At 44.2% G+C, this 19,529-nt stretch overlaps 1 protein-coding gene across 5 annotated transcripts in view; it reads right to left on the bottom strand.

Moving 5' to 3' along the window:
* The window catches only part of nos1apa (nitric oxide synthase 1 (neuronal) adaptor protein a), a 410,966-nt gene that overhangs the window by 55,577 nt on the left and 335,860 nt on the right, over nt 1–19,529 (bottom strand). For all 5 annotated transcript variants that reach the window (XM_078561751.1, XM_078561752.1, XM_078561753.1 and 2 more), the window contains one exon: nt 8,947–9,111. In XM_078561751.1, the coding sequence (XP_078417877.1) occupies nt 8,947–9,111 (165 nt within the window). The remainder of the gene's footprint in view (nt 1–8,946; nt 9,112–19,529) is intronic.

A 19,529-nucleotide genomic window follows, 5' to 3' on the forward strand; every position in this document is an offset into this window, starting at 1 on the left:
GGGTGAAGGGAAGATGTGTTTGGTGGTGGCATCATGCTGGAGTTGGCAGAAATGGCGGAGGATGATCCTTTGAATGCGGAGGCTGGTGGGGTGATAAGTGAGGACAAGGGGGACCCTATCATGGTTCTGGGAGGGAGAGGAAGGTGTGAGGGCGGATGTGCGGGAGATGGGCCGGACACGGTTGAGGGCCCTGTCAACCACCGTGGGTGGAAAACCTCGGTTAAGGAAGAAGGAAGACATGTCAGAGGAACTGTTTTTGAAGGTAGCATCATCAGAACAGATGCGACGGAGGTGAAGGAACTGAGAGAATGGGATGGAGTCCTTACAGGAAGCGGGGTGTGAGTTGCTGTAGTCCAGGTAGCTGTGGGAGTCGGTAGGCTTGTAATGGATATTGGTGGACAGTCTATCACCAGAAATTGAGACAGAGAGGTCAAGGAAGGGAAGGGAAGTGTCAGAGATGGACCATGTGAAAATGATGGAGGGGTGGAAATTGGAAGCAAAATTAATACATTTTTCCAGGTCCCGACGAGAGCATGAAGCCACACCGAAGTAATCATCGATGTACCGGAGAAAGAGTTGTGGGAGGGGGCCGGAGTAGGACTGGAACAAGGAAGAAGTGTACAGTGTTCCTCTGTGTAGCCTGTCATGGATTGGCAACACCAGTGGCCTTGGAACAGGTTACTGCCCAAGCCACTTCCTGGGATCACCAAAGGAAAATGGACGTTTTTACAAAACAGGAGAGAGCTGCTTCTGGATTATCATCCATAACAAGTTATAAGAAAAAAAGACAAAAACAGAAAGTTAGAGAGACAGAAAGCGAGCAAGAGAAAGAGAATTACATATAATTTACAGCACAGAAACAGGCCTTTCAGCCCAACTTGTCGTGTTTATGCTCCATCTGAGCCTCCTCCTGCTCCTCTCCATCCAACCCTATCAGCATAACCTTCTATTCCTTTCTTCCTCAGAGAGTGAGAGCAAGAGAGAGCAAGCTTGAGAAAGAAATAGCGCAAGCGAGAGAGAGAGCAGCGAGAGAGAGTACACGAGCAAGAGAAAACATGAGTGGGTGTATGCAACACAGGGGTGTAGTGCTACTGCTCTGGCACCTCCTATTTAAAGGCTTTAATATTCACCTCTGCATGGGGTAGTAACTCGATGTATTGCCCCTCCCTCCTGTCAATCACTCATCATGTGATGCGATTACTGGGGCTTCAACCAATAAGCTTATTGCGCAGGTAATCCTGTGGTTGGTGGGGGGGAGGAGGGGTTAGCTTGCAACGGAGAGATCTCATCTCATGTGCAAGCACCTCTATATGTCTCCTAAATAAATGTTAGCTTTTTCTTCACCAAATCTGCTGCTCCATCAAGTTATTACACGTGGTAAACTCTTCTTTGCTGATTGGCCATTAAGTATACACCCCAGTTGATTTTTCTTTCCACTGATCTCAGTGGAATCCCTCCATTAATTGTCTGACTGGATTTTAACCCTCACTGCCTCCAATACTGAGGGCACTTGTTTCCAGGAGTAACACATGCAGGGGGATTTGGCTCATTGATGCACCAATCAGAACAGGAGGGAAATCCTCTCGCAACTGTATGGGGGGCTGCCTGACATGTGACGCAGGGGTGGCTGGCGTGGGGACCCTGATGAGTGAACTCTACTTGTGGTATTATGTGGGACACAAAGGCAAGTTTGGCCGCGAGTTCCTGGAGTTTGAGTTCCGGCTGGGCGTTAGGAATTGATCAGAATGTCCCGAGCTCACAGTGTGGCTGCGAATCCGGAGATTAAGGATGCTAAGAGGTGGCAGAAGCAAGGCCGGGCTCAGGGTCAAGGGTCTCACACTACTGCAGGTGAATGTCTGTGAGTCAATGTGGAGGAGCAGCAGCAGCAGTAACCCTCCTGTATAGCTCCCTGACTGTAAAAGAAAATACAGACCTTAGAACTCCCTGTACACAGCTTTCTCATAAACAGGCATTTCAGAGCCTTTGAAGGTCAGCAATCCCAGGATCTAAAGCTGCATTAATATCCCCAAACACCCTGCTGCATTTGCCTACTGAACATTAATTCCTTGGCTGTGATGGCCTGAGGCTGTAAACCGCAGTATAGTATTTGTATGACCTGCTGGCAGCTTTATGTGGAATTTACAGCACAGAAACAGGCCATTTGGCCCACCTCATCTACGTTGGTGTTTATGTTCCGCACTAGCCTCCTCCCACTCATCTTGATCACAATATCAGCGTAACCTTCAGCTTCTTTCTTCCTGTGTGTTTATCAAGTTCCTTGAATGTATCTACACTAGTATCATAGAACGGTTATAGCACAAAAGGAGGCCATTCATTCCCCTGCCTCTGTGTTCTCTCCAACAGCAACTCAGCTAGTCCCACTCCCCCACCTTTTCCCTGTAGCCCTGTAAAATCATCTCTCTTCAGATAATTATCCAGTTCCCTTCTGAAAACTGCAATTGAATCTGTCTCCACCACACACTCAGGCAGTGCATTCCAGATCCAAACCACTTGCTGCATAAAGAAGTTTCTCCTCATGTCGTCTCTGGTTCTTTTGTTAATCACCTTCGGGCTCTCGACCTTCAGCCAATGGGAACAGTTTCTCCGCATTTACTCTTTCCAGACCCTTCATGATTTTGAACACGTCTAACAAATCTCCTCTCAACCTCTCCTCCAAGGAGAACAGCCCCAGCTTCACCAATCTATCCACATAACAGAAGTCTCGCAACCTTTGAACCATTCTCATAAATTTTTCCTGCACCTTTTCTGAACCCTTCACATCCTTTCTGTTGAGACTGAACCAGTGTTTTATGAAGGTTCATAACTTACCTGCTTTTCTACTCTGTGCCCCTATTTATAAAACCAAGGATTCAGCATAATTTATTAACTGCTTTCTCAACCTGCTCTGCCACCTTCAATGATTTATGTACATATACACCCAGGTCCCTCTGCTCCTGCATTTCCTTTAGAATTGTACCTTTCATTTTATGTCATCTCTCCCTGTTCTTCTAACCAAAATGTATCATTTCACACTTCCCTACATTAAATTTCATCTGCCACGTGTCTGTCCAATCTACCAGCCTGTCTATATCCTCTTGAAGTCTATCACGATCCTCCTCACAGTTCACAACACTTCCAAGTCCAGCATCATCTTCAAATTTTGAAATTGTGCCCTGTCCACCCAGGGTCTAGGCTATTAATATAAATTGAGAAAAGCAGTGGCTCCTTTATATACCATCCCCCAGTCAGAAGCAAGTAAAGTTTCTGTAATTCATTTTTTTAATAGGCTTGAATTGAGTAACTAAACTGTTGCATAATGAAATTCTAGCCATGCTAAAGACTAATGATTCAAAATACCACATGGTTCAAAACAAAATGCCTACCAGCACTAATATTTTTCACTTAAAAAGCATAATTTTACTGATGTTTGGGGATTCAATGATAATACAAAGAGAAAAACATAATAGCAGAATGAGAAATGATATGGCCAACACATTTTCTTAGGGCTCCGGCACATCAAAATTTGGCACCAGGCAAGACAGCAGGAGAAAATATACTTGCATTTCTGCAATGCTTTATGGCATCTTTCACCAATGTCCCAGAGTCCTTCACTTTTGAAGTGTTAGGTAGGCAAATGAAAAACAAAATAAATAAATGTCTAAATAAGTACAGATCAAAAGGGATAATCTGCAATTGGTCCATTGGTTGAAAATATTCTCTGCTTGCATTAAACGACAGCAACAAGATGTGATGTGAAGCGTTATATTAATTTGGAAACCAGAAAACCCACATACATAAACCACAAGAATTAATGTTATGAGTTGAGAATGTTGCAGGTTGGCAGAATCAAAGCTGAGTTCTGTATAGTGGAACTGGTGAAGCTCAATTGGAAAGTGAGGTTTGAAAATACCAGGAAGTAAATTAGTGCCGTTCAGTTCATGACACCATGGAGAAGGAAAATGTTAACACCCTTATTATTCAGTTTGTGATAGACATGTTCTCAGTAGGTGACTAGGAAGCCATCAGAAAGATCTGACCCATAGAAACTAAGCTGATCATGGTGGAAATCCAAAGTGTGACTGACAGCTGAAATTCCATCAAGGGATTTGCTCCAGCTGTTGATTGAGAGATTCCAGAGGCTTCTGGACAGGCGAATATCAACAAGCTGGTCAATGAGGCAATGCATGAAATCAGAACCTTCTGAGGTACTCATTAGGATAGAAGCTAAAGCCTGTGAAATGACACAAAAATAATATGACAACAGAATGAAAATAAGGAAACCTGCAGAGATGTTGAATCAGGACACAGAATGAAACATATAGAGGGGTCAACATTTTCATTCTATGTATCAGCGAAGATCATGACACTCGGGGGCCTTTCTACCACAGCGGGTACAGTGTGTTGGGAAATTTTTGCAATCAAGCTACCTGCCTCAGTAGCGAAAATCTGGCCCCTACTGTCTGTATTTTTTTGTTTGTATCCATCCCAATGTATATTATCTAATGCATGTTTATCTGGTCATGAGTTTAAAACCTGACAAACTCGCGAGACTTATCAAGCTACATTATTAAACAAAATGCGTCAATGGTTTTGTCATTTATAATCTGAAATTCTAATTAGGCTGGTGTCTGATCGTCCTTCTGCTTGGGGAGACGTCACATGAGTGGGATGTGCCTGTTTTTAACTCCTTCATTGGAAATAGTAGGATGGCGATGGTAATGGGGCAATTGGTGGATTTGTTTGTTCACTTTCTATGGTTTACACGCCAGTGCAGTACTGCGGGAGTATGCCACCTAGGCCTTCATTTTGATTCATGGAGTTAGATGTTGAAGGAACTTAAAATGTCTTAGAAGTCTTAGAGTGATTGCATTTTAAGAGGTTCAGCAAAAATAAAGAACTTTCATTCGTATAGCACCTTTCACAAGCTCAGTCATCCCAAAACACTTTACAGGCAATTAAGTGTCTTTGAAGTGTAGCCACTGTTGTAATATAGGAGATGCAGCAGCTAGTCTATGCGCAAACTCCCTTAAACATCCATGTGATAATGACCCGATTATCTGTTTTTAGTGGTCTTGGCTGAATTGATCAGTACACCAGAAGGAAAAACTAGTAAAACTTGGGAAATGACTAATACTAGTCCAAACTGGCCTTGTATACCTTAAAATAGAACTCCAGTTTGGGCCAGAACCCATCATTTCCAAGCTTTACTGGTTCTTCCTTCTGTTCGAATAGTGCCATGGGACTCACTGGTTAGGCCTCAGTAGAGTACTGTCTGGGCACCATACTTTAAAAAGGATGTCAAGACATTGAAGAGGGTACAGAGGAGGCTTACCAGGATGATATCAGGGTTTGTGGAGTTCAGTTATGTGGAGAGAGTAGAGAAGCTGAGATTGTTCTCCTTAGATCAGAGAAGGTTAAGGGGAGACTTAATAGAGGTTTTCAAATTATGAAGGGTTTTGATAGAGCAAATAAGAGAAACTGTTCCTTCTGGAAGAAGCTTGGCGACCAAAGGTTATAGGTTTCAAATAATTCGCAAAAGAACTCGAGGGGAAATGAGATGTATTTTTTCATAGACAGTACAATCCAAATTTTAGAAGCTAGCTGGAAGGGTGATGAAATCAGATTTCATAGAAACTTTCAAAAGGCAATTGGACATGTATGTGAAGGGGACTAATTTGCAGAGTTATGGGAGAAAATGCTATGATGTGGGGCCAAATTGGACAGCTGTTTCGAAGAGCTGGCACAGACAAGATGGGCTGAATGGCTTCCTTCTGTGGTGTAAGACTCAATAATAATAATGTCCACCTGAAAAGGCAGACAGGGCCTCAGTTTAACATCTCATCAGAAAGACAGCACCTTTGACAGTGCAGCACTCCCGTAGTACTGCACTGGCGTGTAAGCCACAGAAAGCAAACAAACAAATCAACCAACTGCCCCACTACCATCTCAATCCTACTATTCCCAATGAAGGAGTTAAAGATGTTCACACCCCATTAACATGAAGCCTGCTCAAGTAGAAAGCTGATCAGACACCAGTCTAATTAAATTTCAGGTTATAAAGGCAAACTCATTGACGCATTTTGTTTAATGATGTAACTTAATAAGTTCAACGAGTTTGCCAAGTTTTACATTTCAAGCCCATGAGCAGATAAACATAAATTAGATGATAAGCATTGGGATAAAAACAAGAATACACACAGACGTAGCGGCTGGATTTTCGCTACCGTAGCGAGTAGCTCGAGTCTGGAAATTTCCCAACACACCGTACCCCTTTGGTAGAAAGGCCCCCCGAGTGTCACAAATCTTTGCTTTGGGGACATGGTTGTGGGATAAAATTGGGACTGCCAACCTCGGAAGCAGAGTGCAGGTGGTCATGAGGGCTGCCGGGTACCAAGGTGGGCTGGTTAGAAGGCCTGCCTTGGTTCTCTGGGATTTCGCCTTAGCTGTGTTAAATGTTGTTGACCCTCTAGCCCTCACCCTTCACACCCCACCCAGTCCCCATGCCACCTCCATGTTCTCCATGCCAACTAATGCTCACTCCCCATGGCCCCTCATCCCCTCCATGCCAAATCCTGACCCAATGTACACCCATTCATCCAGTATTACACTATGTGCAGAACAAATGAGACATTCATAATGATACCATCCAGTTCTACTGATGGAGTTCAGTAGACCTTCCTTCCATCATAAGGTCAGAAGTGGGGATTTTTGGTGATGATTGCACAATGTTTAGCACCATTCATGACTCCTCAGATACTGAAGCACGATGAGTGAAGCTGGGTGAGTGAAGCTCCCACTAGACTCAAGAAGCTTGACACCATCCAGGACAAAGCAGCCGGCTTGATTGGCACCACATCCACAAACATTCACTCCCTCCACCACCAATGCACACTGGAAGCAGTGTGTACCATCCACAAGATGCACTGCAGAAATTCACCAAGGCTCCTTAGAAAGCACCTTCCAAACCCACGACCACTACCATCTAGAAGGACAAGGGCAGCAGATAGATGGGAACACCACCACCTGGAAGTTCCCCTCCAAGTCACTCAGCATCCTGACTTGGAAATATATCGCTGCTCCTTCACTGTCGCTGGGTCAAAATCCTGGAACTCCATTGCTAACCGCATTGTGGGTGTACATACACCACATGGACTGCAGCGGTTCAAGAAGGCAGCTCACAACCACATTCTCAAGGGCAACGAGGGATGGGGAATAAATGCTGGTCCAGTCAGCGATGTCCACATCCCATGAATGAATATTAAAAAAACTCCTGCCTTTATTATGCATGCTTGGCTGAGAGCCCATACTCATAAAAGGATTATCTCGGTCGAGGGTTCTCTTTTGATAACTGGAGAGAATTGTTGACCTTGGTTGATTGCCATCTTTAAGTGGTTGTAATAAGTTGTTATTTCTGTGGTCTCTCTTGTCAGTGTCTCGATGTTTATTTGCACAAGATTAAGAAGTGTGAAGTGCTTGAAGTCTCTGTTATTGATACTTTAATGAGCTGTCTGATTGATTCTTTTATAGGGATGTAGGAACAGCGCGTTATTTTCAAAAGAATATTTGTGAATGGGAGGTGGTTTCTGAGCAGTTCCACACATGCTGTTGTTACTGAATGGCTCATTGGTTCTGTATATAATGTATACAGGGTGAATGGGCATGAAAGGGCCATTGGATAGCATGGACGGTAGGAGGGGCCATAGAGGTGGGTGAATAGGCATGGAAGGCTCATAAGTTGGCATGGAGGATGTGTGGCCGTGGAAATGAGTGAGGGGGGGCATGACTTGCAAAGAGGGGGAATAGCAGGGGCATGGATAAGATGTGTTGAACTTACCTTTCAAAAGGTTCCCGAATCCAGATTATGTTTCATGACTCTCTGTGGAGCAATAAACCACAAGCCATCCAGAAGCTGGCCCGACTCCACAAGAATTGTTGGGGGGGGAGCAGGGGTGGGGTGGGTGGATGTAGCTAGGAGATGCTCCCACAATGGAGCTGGTGAGGTTGGGAGTGCAAGATGTGGGCTCGTTACCTGCACCCTTATCCCGTACCAGTCCTGGAACTGGCTTTGGAGTCATTTCAACATCCTGAAAATCTAAGCCTAGGTCCGAGAAGATAGATGAGTGAGAAAGCAAACAGAGAGTTCTGAAAATCTGGCTCACTCCAGAGCTCAGGGCCCTGGCGGCTAAAGACAAGGCTGGCAATGGAGGAGTGAAGGAAACTGAAAAGGGGCCAGAACCCGAGGAACACAGAGATCTCTGTGGGTTGTAAGGCTGCAGGAGATTACACAGATAGGGAGATGGGAAGCCAAAATGAAGATGGCTACTTGGAGTATGAATTGGAGGTTGGTAAGTGCAGCCTTTAAAACCAAAACTCAGCAAGGAAAGCAAGGGAAGGGAGGAAAATCATTGCACAGAGAAAAGAAGGTGCTTTAAATTTAAGAGAGAGAGAAAAGGAATTATTAATGAATTATGTTCACCCGGTCAGGTCATCTAGTTCTCCAATCTTTCACATTTCATTCTTGGCAAAAAACACTACATTAAAAAAGATTGTGAAATTTATTATATACAGTATTGCTGTTTCAGCTCCTGAGCAGATCCATTTAAATGTAGCAAGTACACGGGGAAAGTCAAAATAATCCTAATTGTGATGCTTTCATGCCAGGCAATACCTTAGTGTAATACCAGAGTGTGACATCACCAATTCAATCAGTAGAAAGTTTCTAAAGAGCAACTGCATAAACGAAGCATGCAGATTACAGCACAGAAAGAGGGCGCTTGGTCAATCAAGCTGCTGCTTTACTCTAATGAACCGCCTCCTCTCATCCTCCTCGCTCCCCATGTCCGTTGAAGGCCTTCTCTTTTTGCAATTATTACAGTTCGAGGCTGGTTGAACTGGTAATTCTGTACAGAGCTTACACCACGGCCTCACATGCTGCCTCTTTCTTACCTGAGCGACAGCCACCTGTGTCTGCTGCTGTTGCTGCTGTAGCTGCTGCTGAAGGAGTTGGATCTGGTGGTGAACCGAGAGCGGGGTACCTGATGGCAGCTGGCTCGCTGAAGGAAGCAGCATCTTGGGAGTGGCCATCCAAATGCTGGGGCTGTCATCATGGGACTGAAAGAGAGGGGGGAAGCATGTGAGAATTCGCGTCAAGAGAGGGGAAAAGGATTCTTTTATTTTTCTCACTCCTGCCCTTTTACATTTGCCAAATGGCAGTGTTCGGGGTCTTTCCTTTTTTTTTATTAGTACAGGCCAGACCGTATTTTATTAATTCTTATCTTACCAGAGGCCATTTCAGGGAGTTGATCATTCTAGAAGTGCTCTTACATTCGAGGGATCAGTGCTGAAATAGCTAAGTGCATTAGCATTTTAATCACTCCCCTTCATTTCTGGATTCATTAATGTCATTCCTGGGAGCAGGAGAAGGGTGCTGAGCTGCATTGATGGAGTAGTGATAAGTTTAATGCAGACTCTAACTAGAATAAACTGGGGAAATGTTAAAGGGACACCAATGTCAAAAAAAACCTCTCATTTGTTTGTAAAACAGGAGGCAAAGGTGGCATTTGGATTAAAGTGCAGGATTGTGCCCTTAACATCCTTGTTAAAAGAGATTTTCTTTTGTCTCAGCTTGACAATATATTTTCACTTAGAGTGTCCCCCTTTCATTGTTATCATGCACTCTGAAAAATAAGAACATGTTTCCTTCCCATAACTCTGTCCACCTTACAGCTCAAACTTTATATGATTTTTTTCTAAAGAACAAAACTGATGAAGTGCATCCCTAAAATATCTGAACAGTGAGTTTGGTTTCAGCACACTGTTCATTAGCTGCAGTGCACAGGATATTAGTTACAACCAGTTGGACAGCTGTGTGGCATTGCGAAGGCACATACACAGCTGATTCCAGTCTGAATGTGGTTATTTAATATTGAGAAAACACATTTTGTGCTACCATCCAAGCTGTAAAAAAACGGAAATATTACTTTTATGAGAAATGTGAATCTTTTCTGCATTAGGGTGAAAAATTAGCAGGTAAACTTATATCCAAATGGGTTTGTGTTGAGACAGTATATACATTCAACATGATTCCACTTTCAATTTATGACTGATTGAACAATGAACTTTTTTTTATTCATTCATGGGGTGTGGGCATCACTGGCTAGTCCAGCATTCATTGCCCATCCCTAATTGCCCTTGGGAAGGTGACGGTGAGCTGCCTTCTTGAACCGCTTGAAGGTGTGTGGTCTCTTTACCTCACCGTTAACCAGAATTTGAGTTACAGGTGCTTTATTGCCAATCAAACATGGTAAAGCTGTTGGTGCTCAGTTGAACTGACAGTGTGCTTATGATTTAAATTTAGAAATTGCTAATGGTGATACTAATGCATAAAAATTTTCTGAGTTTAGCCTCAGGTTGCTACACTGAAATTCTGAATACAGCCCGAGGAATTTCACACAAAACATTTTAAGCATTTGTCTCTATTATCAACTATAATTCCTTGGCTGTAACATGTTTTTTTCTTCATCGCTTTTACATTTCACTCAAGTTATTGTAAACTCAGACAAGATATCAATTATTTCAGCAATTTTTTACTTTAAAAAAAACGAATCTCCCTGTATCCCTACAGAAATGCCACTACATTGAGGGAGACTGATGCCAGAGGCCTGTATTAATTAGGCTCTACTCTTGGCCTGGGCTTGGCTGAGTTATGGTTTTAATTTTCCTCACTCTTTAAGCCAAACCACATCACTTTTACCCGCAACGGTGATGACTGCAGGCTTCTGATTTAACTCCACAGATGCTCCACTTAAGCCATCTCGCAGATTTAATTACTCATTTTGTTGCAAGAATGAACCTTTCATCAAGTCCTAACCCTTTCCTGAGACACTGGCATCACCTGTGGGAGGAGTTGTCGCCCAGTGAGGGAAGGCGTTAAATTAATAAGTCACTGAATACAGCACTGTTCTATTTAGCTTAATAAACAATACTTCACAGTTATGAAGCATTGTATAAAACAATAACAAAAAGGGCTAGACTGAATAAACACTAGAGTTTCAGAAACTGGGATTGAAACAGTGACATGGAGGCTTTTGTGTCGAGCATACAGTCTTATAATAAAATGCTAGGCACCTTTCTGCACCTCTTGTGTAAAAAGACACTGATTGCTTCGTCCATTCAAACAAAAGGACAAAAAAAATTCCTCCATGGTATTCAGTGCACAGAATTCCACAAGCTTAGCTTCTCTTATTAAATGTGGGCAAGCCATTCTGACTTGCTGCCCAGTTAAGCATTCAGAATGTGTGAAAGTACAACACGAGACGGGATAAACCCCCAGACACCAGCAGCTCCTTGTAGAATTATTGTTTCCCAACACAAAAGCTGGGCAAATATAGCTTGGTTATTAACCATGAATTAAGTTCAGTGAATTCTTCGGAGGTGAAAAGCTGCTGCAGCATTGCCAGCATTTTAAGATAGCTTTTCTACAGCATCTGGCATTAGGAAAAGTGCGACTACAATGTCGTATTTAAGCATCACTAATCAGAAGAGCCATTGGTTTATGCTGACTGAATAAGCTGCATAAGCTGTTTCTATTATTTGGGAATTTTTTTTTTTGTTGACAATGTTACTGGGATCACCTTCCAAGATTTCATCCATTTTTCTCAGGCCAGTCAATCAGGGCAGTGATCAACACCTTTCAATGATGCACTCGTCAACCCTTTAAAGATCCAGAGAATGGTACAACTTCCTTCAGTCTTCAAAGGGGGTGGCTGAAAGGGGATCTTGTACATGATAGCAAACCATATAAAAAAGGTAAACCCAGGGCCTAGTTTAGGTTTGGCCACAACAGTAGAACACAGCGGGTGCTGTCTAAACTGGTACAAGACAAACTTAGTACGGATGTCAGGAAGGCTTTTGTCTTAAAAAGACTGAACCACAAACGGGGAAGACTACAGTTGAGGAGAATATCTTGGTATCATTTAAGAGACAACTACATGTTGTGAGGATTGTAGGCTTTCTTTGACATGAATGTTCACAGAGGCCAAATAGCCTCCTTACCTCATGAACCAAGCATGTTCTTCCAAAATGGACATCGGGGAGTTCCTACTCAACCCACTGAATTAGTACAGGAAGCTTTTCCTCTATAGCCCCTCCTCCTATAACTGCACAAAGTAGCTGTAAATCTCAATTGCCAATGCAGCAAAATTAAAATGCAGTCATGAAACTGCTATAATATGCGCAGTAATTTGCATGGACTACCCAGATCATCACAGTGTGATGAATCACATACTAAACATCACATTTATAGCAAACTACAAGCTATGTCTGTACTGACAGCTCAAATACATTGGGAGAGGAGTATTTTATGGAGCTTACAAGAGCAGGAAATGTAGCGTGTGGGGTGATTTAATGAGGTGGGACGCGAAATTTGAATTTCGTGATGGCGGGTTGAGATGCAGAGGTAAAGTCAGCAGCAGTTTTTTAAATTTGTTCATGGGATTTGGGTATCACCGGCTGGGCCAGCAATTATTGCCCATCATGAATTGCCCTTGAGAAGGTGGTGCTGAGCTGCCTACTTGAACTGCTGCAGTCCATGTGGTGTAGGTACACCCACAAGGTCGGGGGAAACAGGAGAATGGACTCTCACATAGAGGCTCAGGACTGGCAAGGGGGAGTCAGTGGTGGGGGGGTTGTGCAGTGAGGTCAGGGACATGAAGGATTGGAGGAGGGATCAATGAGAGGTCAGAGGGTCAGGACGGGGGCATGGACTAGTGAAGTGGGAAAGGCTTGGTGTCCTGGGTGCGGTGGGGGTAAAGGGGACATTCAGTCAAGGTAAGAAAATGAAGGGCCTAAAGGGTGGTATCAGTACTGTTCAAATGTGTAATAGCTGGTGTTAGCTGGCAGAGTCCTTACAAGGCTTTGAGTTCACCCACAACATTTCAATTACCCCTACGGGCAGTAATCTCAGCCAATGTCCTTTACAATGCATAGGAGGGAGGGACTGTGAGTTCAGCCATGTCCCACAGTGTGGTGAGTACTGGACACTCATATGAACATTCAATAAAGAGTGAACAAAAAAACACAACATTGTTTCTTCCGCAATAAAGGAAATATCCCTAACTCCCCTGTAAGCATCAATGTGCACAAACCATGAAGCCTGTCAGTACATTTAGCTCTCTGACTAAGCTAGTCTCAAGAAATAAAACGATAATGCACGCATGAATAAAGTGAAACCAATGTAATGTGAATTATTTACAAGTGAAATTTAATTCTGAAAAACACCCATCCCACCTCTGTGCTCTGAAGTCTCTAGATAATGACGATGTAGTTGGGCAGGAAAGTTGTGGCCATGATGCAGAGCCTCCCTGTTTGAGGCTGCCTGTGGATGCCGAATTGTCAGCTGACGGCAGCTTTGACCAATGAAAAGCTTCCCCCGCCGCAAAAGCAAATGTGTTTTGCGTGCACGCCGCTAGCACTTAGAATTTTATTTATAATTCTGTTGGAAAAGGCAAAAAGAGAGAAAGCGGACGTGGCGCAGAGTTCCAGTTATAACAGCAGGAATAGCACACTATTTACAGAATCTCGGCCATTGTGTGGGGTACAGCTAATGTGATGTCAAGCTGGAGGAACTCCTGCACTGCCCAACCAATTAACTGCAGGACAGCGGCACTGGGGGGTCACAATTGAAAATTGGGAGTTACATGCCTGCCAGAGACTAGCTTTATAAACAGAAACCTAAATATTGACAGAACGCAATGGAGTATTGATCTGTCCCTTCACAAATATTAGTGAACTTATTAGCGCAAGCATAAAGGCAGTCAACATATTTCATACTCACACTGCCATAAAATTAGGGGGAATTTATATCCCAATATAAATTAGCAACAGTAAAAGTGTTATAGGCAGCATCAGTCTATCTAGGCACATCAATGAATAAGTTAATTCAAGGTTCATTCTCACATTTAATATCACTTGTTTACATTGTTTCCCTTAGTCTCAGTTGCTGAGGATTTGAGATAGAATCACAACCTCAGGTCCAATGTAATGGTCCAAACTTGTGCAATGGTAATGGGCAGAATTTAACTTGGTGGGGGGAAAGAGGGCGGTCAGAAGAAAGGTCAGGGGTGACTCTCAGAGGCTCCCCCATCACCCCCTCCCCCACTGCTTCCTGATGCTGAGTTCTTCAATCAAGCGGCAAACAAACCTGACACTTAAGGGCCTCCTCCCACCACCGCTGGTATTCAACCAAGGGGCAGTCACTGTGTGGGAAGCCCAACAAGCAAACACAATCATGTTTGATTGTGGGCTCCCAGGAGGATCCATTGATTAATGCCTGATCCAGGGGCCCAGCATCAGAAATGGGGTGGGGGGGCCTGCTTTCCCATGGCCCATCCTGCCCTCAATTACCTGTGGCCTGGGTCCCTTGGCCTTTCCCTGGGTGCATTTCTGACAGCTGCCGCCACTTGCAGGCTGCGCCACCCTCTGATGGCTGACACAGCTCTTTCGGGGTGGGGCTGGGGGGGGGGGAAGAATTTCCACCCTCAAAGTGATGGGCTTTCCCAGCCAGTGGGCGAGGTCCATGTCACCTGCATTAAGGCATGAGATTTAAAATGAGAGAACAGAAGCCTGACAAGCAGTGTCTGAGGAACAAAAAACAATGGGAATACTGAAGAGCGAAACAGAAAAGGGAATTGTGCAAGCGGACCATGCCATAATAGTTGCTAAGTGCATAGGTGACAGCAGACACAGGGAAAGCAGAGAAACCCTTTCGTTGTTTCTTTGCTTCATCCTGCTGTGTTGACATTCATGCGAGAATGAGTGGGTTGTCTTATGTGGAAAGGTTGGACAGACTGGGCTTGTTCCCGCTGGAGTTTAGAAGAGTGAGGGGTGATTTGATTGAAGTATACAAGATCCTGAACGGCCTTGACAAGGTGGACATGGAAAGGATGCTTCCTCTTGTGGGTGAGTCCAGAACTAGGGGGCACTGTTGCAAAATTAGGGGTGGCCCTTTTAGGAGAGAGATGAGGAGAAATGTTTTTCTCTCCGAGGGTTGTGCGACTTTGGAACTCTCTGCCTCAGAAGGCGGTGGAGGCGGGGTCATTGAATATTTTTAAGGCAGAGGTAGATAGATTCTTGTTAGACAAGGGAATCAAAGGTTATCGGGGTTAGATGGGAATGTGGAATTCCACAAGCAGCCATGATCTTATTGAATGGCGGAGCAGGCTCGAGGGGCTGAATGGTCTACTCCTGCTTCCTATTTCTTATGTTTTTATGAACATGCAGGAGGTTTTAGACACAGACACACACACACGCATGCGTACACAAACACAGCCACACACACACACACACACACACAGACAAGCATACTCAATCACACACACACAGAAAGCACAGAAAACTAATAAGGAACATGGCAGGGGCCATCTGATTGTCACATAAATCTGACGATTGTTCTGGTTAAATGTAGCAGTTGAAAATAGTGGTCAGCAAGTAGTGGCTCTATAAATTCATTCCAAGCTGCAGTTTAATTAACCAGCATTTGTATTACTGGATGGGCTCCAATCATCATAACTGTAGCAGCTCCCTTAAAGCCAAATCTGCCCTGGTTAACTGTTGGGTGGATTTAGTAAAAACAGAATGTCATATAACAATTGCCCCAATGCTGGGTGATGGGGGGGTAATTCTGGTAAGGCAAACATACATTGTTGGCTTGATCAACATGGGAATTTTGTCCCGACTGCTAACAGTAGCACTTTAGTTCATCTACTGCCATCTGAGATGCCCAGTGTAACTAGTACTTGAGGAGGGATTCCCCCAGTGGTGCTGGTGTCAGGTCAGTAATGCTGCTAGCACTCATCACCAAAGGCAATCCTGCAAGGTTGTATCACTTTATTAAACAAGGCTTTTTGACACATCCACAGCACAGTACATTTCAGGTCTTCCCCCTGCTTTGAACAGTGACATCTTATATATGTAGGAACTCAATAAACTGCATGTGATAAAGGGCTTATTGTTACAGTGCTTTGTTGTGGGTCAGGAGCTAATTTTCAAGTCAATCTCCATTAACTAAACCTCTGGGAATGATGCAGCAACTCCTGGGAGCTAAATTGGATAGCCACCAAAAAAGGAGAGGGGATTGCGATTAACCTGCACCTTCTCAATGTAGACAGTATGCTTGCTTTGTGCTACCTGCTCATTATTATGATAGCTGCATGTTGTTCATTGGCTGCAAGTAGCAGCAGCAGGGGGGTCAATATTGCTACTTTCTAGCATAACTTAAAACTAAAATGCACTGCTTAAAGGGAAGGTATGTTGTGGTTGCTGGAGGCACCGAGATAATTCGGAATAGCACTGTGCAATAATAAATAATGACTGACCATGGGAGATTACAGCACCAGGTCTTTCCATGGCTGCACTGGAGGTCTTTGAGAAGCGGGTGGAAGGAGATATATCCTTATATCCACAGGGGGAAGGAGGACCTCCTGGCACTTGGTGAGAAGGCAGTGGGAACAGATAGTCGTGGAGGTCAGTACCAGGAGTCTAATCCCAACAAACTGGATGCAGCACCACAATTGTTTAATGACCTCACGTGTAGTCAATGTGAGTCAATTCGCTTTCTAATGCCTTATCCCACCAACTGCACCACTATCCTCACGCACTGCCCAATTCAGCACAGTCCCATCACTCACCTACCACCAATCTCGCTCAATCAGGATTCAAACCTAACATTCAAAGGTCTGTGTCACCCTCACACACTTGGCATTGCTGCAAGCCTCACACCCATATCTCACAGCTTGCACATGCTGCCAGCTATTCAACCGTGACAGCCACATCACCTAAACATCTTGCTCCACGCTCACTGACGCACTTCCCTCTCTCTTGCAGGACAAGATGGCGCACAATAGAGGCCGCAGCAGGTAGCCAGGAGACAGGTTCTAACCCTCACGAGGAAGATGGTGCTGGTCATTATGAGTTGAGCCATTGCTGAGACCTTGGTCACTGGCTGGGCTAAATCCATTGAAGCTGACAGTCTCTTCACACCTAATCTTCCTTCTTACATCCCATTTCCCCCTCACCCCACACTCTCTCTGACGGCGAAGCCACAGATGGTGTAAACACGCACCTCTTACTTTCCCTGCTCTCCTCTCCATATCTCTAACCTTGTGCCTTTTTCCTTTCAGACACCCAAACACGGCAACTTGTCTGAGCAGTGGAGGAAGATGAATAAAACAGTGATGACAAAGATACACTTTGATAGGCCAGGCTACAGAAGTTGTCTGATGGACATATACAACAAAATGTTTGTGCTTACACTGAGAAGCCTGTCAGAATACCTGTGGCAGGCAATTAAACACTAAGATAAGAATACCTGAGTTCAATGGCAAGGGACATGGAGGAATCCAGCACCAACTTGGCACATGGCTTTGAGGAGAGCAGTGGAAACTCAGAATGCTACCATCATGGTTGCAAATACTAATGTTCAAAGGGGCTTGCAGGTTCTCACAGCAGCCCAGTAAGCTGTCCTCCAACATTACCAGGGTTGCTGAGATGCTGCCCTGGGGGGAATGGCAATGGCTCTGTGCAGCATCAACCTGCTGCCCTTTCTCAAGATGATAGCATTCTTCCTCTCACCACAGCCAGGCCACCAGTACCCTTGCCAGGCTATTGCCTGGCAGATTGCTGATGCTCATGCTGAGATGGTAGAGTCTAAAGCTAGGCCTTCTAGGCCCAGAGCTGCTTGAGGTCATCCTCCAAAGCCATCTGTAGCCTCCTTTACTGAAAGTCAGTAGCCATGCTGCAAACAGTGGGGTAACACTGTGTAGGAGTAGGAGGGAAAGGTGCACAGAAGACAGGCAACTAAAGGAATGTACCAGGATGATGTGTTTAAGTTTGTATTCAATATGGTTTGATTTAATTCATAAATTTGACTTAAAATGTGTGTTTTGTGTTGCCTTTTAATTTTGCATTGTAGCCAAGAGGAAGATGTGAGGGCGGGAGGGAAGATAAGGAGTGTAGGGCTTTTGGTGAACGCGGAATGGGGTTGAGGTTACTAGTATCACACTTGAATTGGTTTTTCACTTGCAGTCGAGGAGAAAGACGCTGTGTAGGTTGCAGCCTGAATTCTTCTTCCTCCACTTCTCTCTCCTCCCTGTTCCAGCAGCTTGTCCTGCTCTGTGTGTCCTCTATTTGTTCTCCAAATCATGCTAAATTCCAAGGAGAAAGCTAACTGTGCCTTGGAGCAACTGGTTTGTGCAGAAACCTTGAAGTTAGAAAAAATTACTCAGCATCTGGCATACCTCTCCCTGTAGATTTTTGAAACTTGAAACAACTATGGAAAGAACCAAAAATTATCGGTTTGTAGCAACAACCAGAAGAAATCAACCAGCAACTACCCTTTAAGTAGTTGATGATTAATTTAGATAGTGCTGGTGGAGGGTGGGGTGGAGGCTGTGGGACTTCATGCTGCTTAATGCATGTTAATGTACGGGGTTAAGAAAGGGCACAGGCTGGAGCGTGGAGCTCCAAAACCGCAGCACGACTGTCTGCCTACTTTGCATACATCCGACGGATGTCAACTATATGCACTCTAACCCCTTTACCAAGGCGGCAACTGACGCAGTTATGTGCAGACATCGTGTTGGAACCCTAAGGGCTCTTACAGTATTCGAGAAACAATTTCTAGCCCATTGTTTCTACTCTTCAAAAGACTCACAACCAGGTACAGTAATGCCGAAGTTCTTACTGTTACCATCTGTGAGCAGCTAAGGGTGAATATCACCAAGGAACAGGAGACATCAGGAGCAGATTAAAACATCACATGCCTGAGGATATAACAATATTATCCGGGAATAGTGCTGATGTCAAGCCATGGCTCACATATCACTGTGTCCAAGATGTGAAATATTCAGACTAATGTAGTTTCTTGCAGCAGTGTGACTACACTTTAAATATAGTCTTACGAAAAGCCATGTAAATTCAAGTCTTTCTTTACTAGTTTTATATATTTGATACTAAATGTATTGCCACATGTGGCAAATGATTATTTGTGCCGCAACAGTTCTAATTAATTTTGTGAGCACAGCAGGAACATTCAATCGCCCACTGACCCCATCCAAAATAAATTTAGATATTTCCTGGGCTATTTTGTGAGCGGCCGCTAAGTTCTGTTGGATTGGCCAATCTGTGTCTGGTACAAATGGGTGGAGCCTGCAGGGCACATGCTTTACCCATCCTCACCTTGAAATTTAATTGCAGCACCATGTGAATCATAAGACTCTGATTTGTATAATTCAACGAGGATCTTGTCTCGGACAGGCAGGCACCCTAGGGCACCCTTATTTATTTAGGCCCTGGCAAAATGGCAGCTTGTGGAATTAGAATGAGAAGGGGCAGGATGTGCAACATTCCAATTTGAAGGCAGCTACTGCCCTGTTCCCACCTGACAAACTGAATTCAAATTAGCTTGCAAATTGTTAAATACATATTAATTGTATTTAACTGAATGCAAGCAGTGGACATTATCTGGGCATTCA

Source organism: Cetorhinus maximus, chromosome 17 (assembly GCF_964194155.1).
Source record: "Cetorhinus maximus chromosome 17, sCetMax3.hap1.1, whole genome shotgun sequence".
Taxonomy (NCBI): domain Eukaryota; kingdom Metazoa; phylum Chordata; class Chondrichthyes; order Lamniformes; family Cetorhinidae; genus Cetorhinus; species Cetorhinus maximus.